An 11,095-nucleotide genomic window follows, 5' to 3' on the forward strand; every position below is an offset into this window, starting at 1 on the left:
CACGCAGCAAAGGTTGGTCACCTGAGTTCAATTCCCAACCCCGGGGGGAGTCTTTTCTGCGTGAATATGCGAGGAGCGATGACTGAAACCATGCCCCAATCGAGTTTGATTCACCGCTCACGGTCGACACCACCAGTGACGATTGTCTGCAACGGTCCTAGGTATCCCCTAAGTCGACTCAGCCTCAAATTAGTACTCGGTGCTATGTTTAAACATCGCCACGAGGGAGACAAAGGCAACCCATACGGTTTACCGGTATTCTTGTACAGGGAAATCGAATTTTTCGATACAGCCGTTTCAATAGGGCAACAAAAATACGTTTTTTGGGGTCTATTTGTTTGTGTTTCTCCCTTGTGATGGGACTTTGAAGGATTTAACGGTCTGAATTTGTCTGTAATAAGGTAGGGCACTGATAAGGGGTTGACAGGTATGTAGTGGTGAGTGTAGTGGTGATGAGGGTAGTGGTGGTGAGTGAAGTAGTGGTGAATGTACTAGTAGTGAGTGTAGTGGTGATGAGGGTAGTGGTGGTGAGTGTAGTGGTGGTGAATGTACTAGTGGTGAGTGTAGTGGTAGTGAGTGTAGTGTTGGTGAGTGTAGTGGTGGTGAATGTACTAGTGGTGAGTGTAGTGGTAGTGAGTGTAGTGTTGGTGAGTGTAGTGGTGGTGAGTGCAGTGGTGGGGAGTGTACTAGTAATGAGTGTAGTGGTGGTGAGTGCAGTGGTGATGAGTGTACAAGTGGTGAGTGTAGTGGTGGTGAGTGTAGTGGTGGTGAGTGCAGTGGTGGTGATTGTCTATTTGTTTGTGTTTCTCACTTGTGATGGGACTTTGTAGGATGAACGTTGAGATTTGTAAGGACACGGAGTGACCAATAAAATCTGAATTTGTCTGTAATAAGGTAGGGCACTGATAAGGGGTTGACAGGTATGTAGTGGTGAGTGTAGCGGTGGTGAGGGTAGTGGTAGTGAGTGCAGTGGTGGTGAGTGTACAAGTAGTGAGTGTAGTGGTGGTGAGTGTAGTGGTGGTGAGTGCAGTGGTGGTGAATGTACTAGTGGTGAGTGTAGTGGTAGTGAGTGTAGTGTTGGTGAGTGTAGTGGTGGTGAGTGCAGTGGTGGGGAGTGTACTAGTGGTGAGTGTACTAGTGGTGAGTGTACTAGTGGTGAGTGCAGTGGTGGTGAGTGCAATGGTGGTGAGTGTACTAATGGTGAGTGCAGTGGTGGTGAGTGTACAAGTGGGGAGTGTAGTGGTGGTGAGTGTAGTGGTGGTGAGGGTAGTAGTGGTGAATGTGCTACTAGTGGTGAGTGTAGTGGTAGTGAGTGTAGTGGTGGTGAGTGTAGTGGTGGTGATTGTCTATTTGTTTGTGTTTCTCACTTGTGATGGGACTTTGTAGGATGAACGTTGAGATTTGTAAGGACACGGAGTGACCAATAAGATCTGAATTTGTCTGTAATAAGGTAGGGCACTGATAAGGGGTTGACAGGTTTGCGAACCTGGCTACCCGGGTTCGATTCCCGCTCACGGCCAACACCAAGTGACGATTATTTGAACCGGTTACCTGGGCCCTCCCACCCTCCTAGGTCGACTCAGCCTCAAATTAGTACCTGGGTGCGGTGCGTAAACATCGTCACGAGAGAGACAAAGGCGGCCGGGCGTGGTTGCTGGCCACCCCCCCCCTCGTGTGCCAACACTGGTGCTGCTATTGCGCCCAACAGTCTGTTAAAGGGGCCATCCATAAATGACGTCACGCGATGTTGGACGATTTTTTTAACCCCCCCCCCCCCCTTGTCACACGGCGTCACAAAAAGTCAGACCCCCCCTCATATGACGTCACAAAGCTCTGCCCCCCCCCCCCAAAAAAAATGAAACATGCTTCAAATCGCTTTAAACCATTGTCATTGTAGTGCGTATTTAATGTGGCGCTGCACTCTGATGTTGTAGGAGAAAACATTTTTTCAAAAGTCTATTTAATGAAGTAGAACGTGTTGTCTATATTTATTTAAAGTTGTGCATTTTGAGGTGCGTAACGTCATTTATGGACGGTCCCTTATCATATAATTATTTATACTCTTTGGTTCTTTCGGTAAAGTCACGTAGGTATCAAATAAAATAAATAATTAGATTTATTTTATTATTAAAATAAATCATTCAATTCATTTCATTTAAATAAATAATTATGTGTTTTTATTAAATAAATCATTCGATTTATTTTATTAAAATAAATAATTCAATTTATTTTAATAAAATAAATCATTCAATTTATTTTATTAAAATAAATAATTCAATTTATTTTATTAAAATAAATAATTCAATTCATTTTATTAAAATAAATCATTCAATTTATTTTATTAAAATAAATAATTCAATTCATTTTATTAAAATAAATCATTCAATTTCTTTTATCTTCTACCTACGTGACTTTACCGAAAGTGTTTGATGCTGCTGTAGGTATAAAATAAAATAACTCATTCAATTTATTTTATTAAAATAAATAATTCAATTCATTTTATTAAAATAAATAATTAAATGCATTTTTTTAAAATAAATCATTCAATTTATTTTATTAAAATAAATAATTCAATTTATTTTATCTTCTACCTACGTGACTTTACCGAAAGTGTTTCATGCTGCTGTGTTCTGTAAAGCCTTGATGAAAAGCCGCTATGTAAATGTAATTATTATTATCATCATCACTTAGTGGCGAACAGCGGCTGCTGCTCTTGATATTATAACGAGTTTTCTTCAGGGGATTCGCTTTATTATTTGATTAACAAACGTGTACATTCTACACGATTACTTCACCCGTAGAGCATTGTCGTGTCATCCTGTGACACGTTACGTTTCAGTATAGAATTCAAATTAATCGGAATCGATTCAATAATCGTTACACAAATGGAATCGATTCGCACTGCACTGCAAGTGAACCCACGAAAGCCTCGATTCTGGAATCGATTCCAAGAATATATAAGAATCGTCAAAAAAATTTCCCGCCAATATTCCCCCCCTTCAAGTTTTACTCAGCGAACGGTCCCGATAATCGCATTGATTTGAACGCTTTTAGTGAATAGTCGCGAGGACGTTAAAACAACAATTTTTGACTCATTTTCGGGATTTTTTTGTCGACTAAATCGGTAGAAATGCCCGTCACAGACCGAGCTCTCCTACGCTTCGCTAAGCTGAGCGCCAACGCCGTGGCGCCCTACAAGGCATCCGACAAGGCCGCAGGATTCGATCTCCACAGGTTAAACTTTCTCTTTTTATTCTCGTATATCATCATCATCATCATGTTCGTCTTTATCTCTGTCGTCAACATCGTCAGACACGCGCTATCCACTGCTGGATGAAGCTCTCCGCTAACGATCCCATCCGCTCCGTCTCCCCGCTGGACGGTCACCCAGTAATTTATATTTATTTTAAAAACGTCAAATTAAAATATAATTCTAGATTTGAAGCTTTCGTGACTGCAAGGATTCATATTCTTAGGTTTTTTCGGTAAAGTCACGTAGGTAAAAAATGTAAATTAATAAAAGTAAAATATATAATATCATTACGCTCCACGTTATTTGGCGAGTCTGCGTTGACAGTGGTGTAACAAGCACAGTTAACAGAAACTCAACACGTTTGTGTTAATAACACTGCATTAATACAAAATATATAATCGTCGACGTTTCGTGCAATGGCCCTACTTCATTGCTTTATTACAATACGGTGTAAATGTTTGTATTGTATTATGTTGAGTTATTTGTATAAACGTAGCACTAACGTATGCAACTATTTTATCTGCTACACCTTCATTAGTGGCTTGGATTATTGGCGGGAAAATGTAAGCGCCTCATTTAATAAATTAACTTACTTACAATATTCTTGGTTCTTTCGGTAAAGTCACGTAGAAGGGAAGTAATAAACATTAAACAATACAATTCTCACGACGTTTCGATTGCAACACGATCAATTGCTGTGGTTTTCACACCTGCCTCCGCAGCAGACCATGCTTTCCCACCTGATGACGGACGCTTGTGTTGCGCCCGAAACGTCGTCATTTATTTTCTACCTACGTGACTTTACCGAAAGAACCAAAGAGTATCGATTCCTGCAGTCACGAAAGCTTCAAATCAAGATATGCGGTCCATAGTTTGTGTTTCACGGCCACAATTTCGCACTACCGTTGCTTGTCTTTAGTGCACCTCGATGCGTCTCTATATCGCCAAGTCTCTCTGCCTTTAGTCTATGGAACCATGGTTTGGGTTTCATGGTCAGAATCGCGTTGCTGTGGGCTCCTATTTCAATTTTCCATTCATGAAGGAGATCATCTTAGGTTTTTTCGGTAAAGTCACGTAGGTAAAACATCAAAATTAATAAAAATAAAATAAAGATAACGACGTTTCGGAGGCAACACTCAAAACGTCGTGATCTTTATTTTATTTTTATTAATTTTGATGTTTTACCTACGTGACTTTACCGAAAAAACCCAAGATTATGAATCCTTGCAGTCACGAAAGCTTCAAATCTAAAATCATGAAGGAGATGTTTCGCATCGGCTCGGTGTCGATGTTCTGATGCGATTGATCGTTACACCAGTTTTCGAGGAGGAATGTCAATAAACATTTCTGTTTTTCTTGCTGTGTGCAGTGCATACGACTACGAGATCCCGCCCATGGACAGACTGGTGGTGCAGACCGACATTCAGATCGCACTGCCGGAGGGCTGCTACGGACGCATCGGTAAGCCGACCCTGGCGCCTGTATGCAGTCGATCATCGATTATCCGGCTGCTTCCAACATTAGCCGGCGGTACCGCGCCGATCCGGCGAAACCGACAAAACCGCTCGAAAGGCTGTAACCAGTCCGGCGATCGGCACATTCCAAAGAACACAGGATGAGATGTTACTATCCTTTGTGCAAGCACTTCCAAGAGTTCATGAACAGTGAGCCTGGTGAAATTTGGGGAGCGCATCGTCAGTAGTGAACCTTTGGGTCCTAGGGTGTTTCGGCCTTTCATACTATACACCCTCCCCAAAGGCGGCCAGCGACAGGGTGATCAATCCTACGCTTGCGTCCCATTCCCAATTAGTCATAGGAGTTGCCTTGTTGTTGATAGCCAACATCCCATGGGACTATGCATGGCAGGGGCGTCCTCCTCTGTGAGTCAAGCATTGTTGACTGCATACCTCCTGGCCCTCTCACTATATAGCGTGACAAAGTAGCTATGATTGATGTCAGTGTTAAATATAATATACAGTACATTATACACAACATACAACTTAAAAAATGAAAATACTGCATGTAGATACCTCGCCATGCAGTTTTTGAGTTTGGAGTGGTGAGTACGGTACAGTAAATATAGGAGCTTTTTAAAGTAGGATATTTATTTTTGTCTGTTTATTTATGCCAATTTCACGTAAACTTATTTAATTTTTTTGCCAGAAAAAAGTGGAAAGCCTATTCTCACACTAATTTAAAACTCTAACAAAAATATATAACACCTAAAAACAAATGCCATACAAGAATGTGCAAAATAATCCATTGAATATAATGATTATTAGTGATTATCCGCCATTTTTGAAAATCTAGCACTGCCAGATAACCGATGATCGACTGTATTTTGAGTTTGCGTGTCTCTCTCTTCCTGTGGTCGCGTGGATTCTTTCTCCGGGTCGTCCGGTTTTTCCCTCCACGTTTAGAATCGACGTGCGTTTTGAGTATTTAACTGCGATAAATGTATACATGATGATAGGCAACCTCGTTGAGCTATCATTTGTGGCCAGGTCGCTTCTGAAAAAAGATCTATATAGTAGCTCAGTGGGCCTTACCTGGTAAAATAAATATAGTTTTGTTTCAAAGCCACCTCCAGCAGTGCCAGCACACAGCAGCTCTCCACATGCAAGACGCGCACTGTGCGGTTTACACACAAACATTAAATTGCGTGTGACGTTTAAACTAAATTCGTTATAATAATAAAAATGTAAAGGCGCAGCCATGTGACTGCTTGCCCTTCGCCACTGCAGGTGGAAAGGCCTCCACTAGAAAGACCTCAAGAGAGTTCCTCCTGGAGGTTGGATTACCCACATTTAACCCCACCTCACGTGACCCGTCGGTCGACTGTGGTATACCCATTTGTGTGTATTGCTGGGTGGACAGGAGTGGGGGAGGATTTAATAAAGTTTATCATTGCTTCAACTGTCATGGTGGGAGATGGCTTCGAACCGCCATCCTCTGGATTGAACGTCCAGTGTGCTAACCCTTTTGCCATGTTATGAAGTGCAAGTCTCCAACCCTTAGTATTAACTCTGTCTCTTTGGCCTCTCTATGTGCTTTGAAGAAGGGTCATTGCCCGAAACGTCTGAAAAAGGAGTAATTTACCAATCTTTTTATTTTAAGGCCACAGCATTATTAACGAATGTGTTGAGTTTTTGTTTGTTTGCAATGGTAGTAACCCGCGGAATAATTGAGAACAAATTTTTGTTTCTGCACAGCTGGGGTTTCGCCTGATCAAAAATATAACTGAATACACGATGAAGGAGCGTGTGGTCACGATCATGTGATGATGACGATCATTACTTGGTAAATAAGTTTGTGATTTATTGGTGTGCTTTGTTTCGGCAGCGCCGAGATCAGGCCTGGCTGCCAAACACGGGATCGACGTCGGAGGTAGGTGCGGCTGTTCGGAATCGGAACCTTTAATAATCTTGGAGAAATCCGATGAGCTATGAAGCTCTTTTTCACAGATGTCTAGCAGGGGTGAGTCAGAACGTTACAGCAACAGACAATACAAAGCACGATAGGAGTACGAAGTTTCGGAAAGATAAGCAAATAAGGAGCTGTCTTAACACTATATGCATATGGACGTATTGGCGGTACTCAGGTGCTCATAAAACAGTCTGACAATGTCACTGTTGCCCTTGAGTGAGCCGCAGACTCTCCATCAGAAATTGCACTTAGAATCAGCAGCCGCTTTCCCATTCGAGCGCGTGACACCACGAGTCATAATCTTTTGATGCCACCGTCCGTCAAGAAATTATTCCGCAAATGAATCGAGGAACCTTTGAAACACGAGCTGAGTGCTGCTATACAGCAGCAGACTATGAAGCTTCGCGTTCAGCCGCTCGTAACATTCGTTTTCTGACCACTTGGACGTCACGAGAACTGATTTTGACGCACACCCCGCAAGATTTTCTGACCGGGGTTGCGAATCGTGTTAAAAGCAATAATTATTGTGACAAAAATTTGCTTTTTTTTTTTATTCCGAGCACCGATGTACCGCCAAGACGTTCATATAAGTTTAAGGATTTGTGGTCGCCCCGGTGGCAGCTGTCTTTGAAACCATCCCGGCATGACACCAGGTGCACTCAGCACGGACCTGCAAATGTGAATTGCTCTACCAGAAGGGGGCGGGGGGGGTGATAATGCTACTTGGTTTTTCAAAAGAGAGTAACTTTTGCGAGCAGTTACATTTGGACGATCGCGTCGGCGGTACACATGGCCTTTGTGAATGTGTTGGGGCCTGGATGTGGTGGACCAGATGTCAAAGTATTTTCCCGGGTCATCGACTCCGATGGAGTTGACTGAAATGATGCCCTGAGTCAGGTGTCGCGAGCGGGAAGATTAGGTGGTAGATTATTTTGGGTTCCGTCCCCTTTAAAAATAGCAGCGACCCTCACATCCTGTCTCCCCGAAGGCGGGAACCCCCGCCCCCCACTCAGCATGGCACTGCTCGTGATGCCGATCACGACACTAAAACCTAATTGTCACCTCCCGTCTAGCGGTACACGTAACAGGCGAGACCTTTTACAGGGAGGAACAATGTTCCACACTGCCCACCAGGGATTATTTAGCTGTCTGTCTGTCTGACTGTCTGTCTGTCGTGCATAAATAAATATATAATACACACAGCTCTTTGATTGGTGGAGACCTACTGCCGGGTACGGAGAGGGGAGGTGCCTAAGGGAGGAGGGAGTCAGGAGAGGGGCCTGAGGGGGTGGGGGGGGGTCAGAGGAGGGGCCTAAGGGAGGGGGGGTCAGGGGAGGGGCCTAAGGGAGGGGGGGGGGTCAGGGGAGGGGCCTAAGCAAAGGGGAGGGGCCGAGAGTTAAGGGAGCTGTCTGCCTGGCTACCTAAAGTCAAGTTATATTTTATACAGGTAGAGGAACAACAGGTTCCACACTGCCCACCAGGGATTATTTGTCTGTCGTGCACGAATGCGCTGTCCAACCAAGTTCCTACCTGCCCACTCCGAAGGAACGTGTTATAAAACTCATCAGCGGAGCAATGGCTGGATTATACTACCCCCCCCCCAAGCCATCTGTGCCCCTTGTAAAATGGGAAATGTGGTGCACAATTAGTCGAGTAAACAGTAGAGTAATTGATCACTTTAAAAATATCTCCCATTGTTGCTCCCGGTCTGGTTGTACAACGCTTGTATGTGTGATTCCTTTCAGCCGGCGTCGTAGACGAAGACTACAGAGGAAATGTCGGTGTGGTGCTCTTCAACTTCGGGAAGAAGCCTTTTCTCGGTAAATACCTTTTGCCGTGCCACAGCTCTCGTAAACCTTTTAACTACGTATATTACAGTTCGTCAACATTTCCCGGACAGCCGACGGACTGCTTATTGCTGTGCCCAGGAAATATTGTCCGTCTCAGAATGCTACCAGTGTTTTCCAGAGAACTTCAAAACTCTGAAACAAAAATATAAAGTCGCGTTGCACAAATGCACGCGCGTTAAGGCGCGAACGTGTGGGTGTAAGCACATTGCCAACAGGCTCCGTTAACGAGCGGACTTGTAGTATTTTTTGTCCGCTCAAATATTATTTTACTACCACAGCTGGAAAGTTCACATGTTCCATTGCGGGTTGGTAAAAGGGTGGGAGGAGGGACTCAGGAATGGTTCAGACATCACTTTCCAGCAATGTTAGCTGTGGCCCGGAATATTTTTTAGGTCACCAGGTTTGCAGCACAGCGTGGAAATTTGTGCAAAATGCAACTCTTGAGGTATCCACATTCTTCAGTGAGCAGCGATGCGATTGCTTCAGGAACAAACTAGAGTTCTAAACTCACCCGCCACAGGGCTGGAAAGTGAAATGAACATTTAGAATTGCAAGCGAATATATTAAACCGTCATTCAACTGGTGACACTTGAATGGCACCGTACCAGTTAAACCTGCGGGGCAGGTAAAGTTTAACTTTCACTCTTGGCTTGCATTCAACATGCATATCCTCATTCGAGTAAATGTATAGTAGGCTACTAACAAAATGCAAATATGAAGCCAAGGTACATTGGAGTGAAATTAAATCGCAGTGCAAAATATACCTTCTCCAACATGGAGCTGGAGAGAGATCAGTTATTGCATCGCTTGACAGAGACGTCCATCAGCTTTGGGAGGCCTCCATCCAGCAGTGCATAGGTCATGACTGATGATCTTCATTCACATGGCATTCACCGACGAAGCTCCCCGCTCAGTTACGAAGCTTCTAACCATTCTTCTACTCATGATATAAGTTGTTGGGTTAAATCAGTTAAATATAAATGTGTCGTTAAACCCGCCACCACCCGACAGCCAATTAGTCGCGTAAACAAAACATACCAATTCGTTACTAAATTTTGATTTAAATCTTTCGTGACTGCAGGGATTCATATTCTTGGTTCCTTCGGTAAAGTCACGTAGAAGGGAAATAATAAAATAATAAAAATATCAAACAATCATCACCTGATGATGATTGATTGTGTTGCAGTCGAAACGTCGTGAGCATTTTTATTGTTTTATATTTTTATTATTTCCCTTCTACATGACTTTACCGACAGAACCAAGAATATAATTCGTTACTAGTTCAGCACATGAGTGTTGGAGATTAAACCCACAATATTTACAATTCTCTACATGTTTGCACTCATTTTGTCCCATTGCAGTTAAGAGGGGAGACCGGATTGCACAGCTGATTTGCGAAAAGATCTTCTATCCCCAACTGGAAGAGTGCACGGTGAGATTTGACTTGGTCACATTGAGGTGGCCGTGTGGCACAGGCGTCTTAACAAATGAATAGTTCACGCTGACACATTACACGGCCTGATGTTCATTTTGTAGCACCGCGTTTGTTTAAATCGCGTTTCCATGAGAGGTGGGTCTGGTGGCTCTGAAATCAAGGGCATGGAGCCAGCACCGTTGGTTTAAATTCTGTCAAGTGTGTTTTAGAGTATCTTGCTGCAATACATTCCCATTTGATGATAAGCCACTTTGTTGAGCTATCGTTTGTGGCCAGGTCGCTTCTGAAAAAGATCTATAAAGTGGCTCAGTGGGCCTTACCTGGTAAAATAAAATAAAAGTTATTAAAGTGGTTTCTCAAGTGTGGCAGGTTGATAGCCTCAGCCTAGTTGCCACTGAATGTGCAGATTCGTATTAAAACAGATTTTTCACCTTTTTGTTAAATTCCAGCTTTGAATATGAAAAATATCAGTTTGAATGTCACGCGGCAAAACGTTACTCTGTGACAGAACAAGTCCCCCCACCATTCTGTGGACTTGCAGTCACTTGAAATGATCTCATCGCTCTGGACGTGTGAAAAAAGAGCTTGAAAGCTCATCGTATTCCTACAGTATAAATACATATTCTGATTTCGAGATATACGATATCCACTTCTGTGGGCTGTTCTCTAAGACGGGTAGTTGAACTGCTCTTTGAGAATCTGACTTGATTCTTGGTCCCATGACATGATGCCGGAAATCCAAGAAGCCAATTTTTGTTTTACATGTTAACTATTTTTTACGAAATATAAACGAAGCTATGTTGTACGACTGCCTAACATAAATGTCAATGTTTTGTTGCCGTCAATATTTGCAGTCACTGGAAAACACGGAACGAGGCAGCGGAGGTTTTGGATCGACTGGAAAAAACTAGACGAACGGAAATGAAGTGTGAAGATTTGAGACTTTCGTAACTTGTGTATTTTTCCTGCATAACTTACTGCCATGTAATCAAATGCCAGTCCTTGTAATTTCAATTGCGCTTTGATTACCATTTCACTGTAACTCCAGTATTTGTATTATCTTCAAAAGTAGTTTGGATACATTTCACAATGAGTGTTCTGTTTGTTAGTAAAATCATTACAAAAAATGTA

The 11,095-nt window shown here is 42.9% G+C and overlaps 1 protein-coding gene across 1 annotated transcript; it reads left to right on the forward strand.

Moving 5' to 3' along the window:
• The first annotated feature begins 2,963 nt into the window (after positions 1-2,963).
• Positions 2,964-11,095, forward strand: LOC133359161 (deoxyuridine 5'-triphosphate nucleotidohydrolase, mitochondrial-like). Its single transcript, XM_061577606.1, has 6 exons — positions 2,964-3,234; positions 4,623-4,714; positions 6,596-6,640; positions 8,425-8,499; positions 9,891-9,961; positions 10,819-11,095. The coding sequence occupies exons 1-6, from the start codon at positions 3,131-3,133 to the stop codon at positions 10,873-10,875; spliced, it is 444 nt and encodes a 147-aa protein (XP_061433590.1). The 5' UTR covers positions 2,964-3,130; the 3' UTR covers positions 10,876-11,095.

This window comes from Lethenteron reissneri, chromosome 1 (genome assembly GCF_015708825.2).
Source record: "Lethenteron reissneri isolate LAM-NWPU_2019-01 chromosome 1, ASM1570882v1, whole genome shotgun sequence".
NCBI lineage: Eukaryota > Metazoa > Chordata > Hyperoartia > Petromyzontiformes > Petromyzontidae > Lethenteron > Lethenteron reissneri.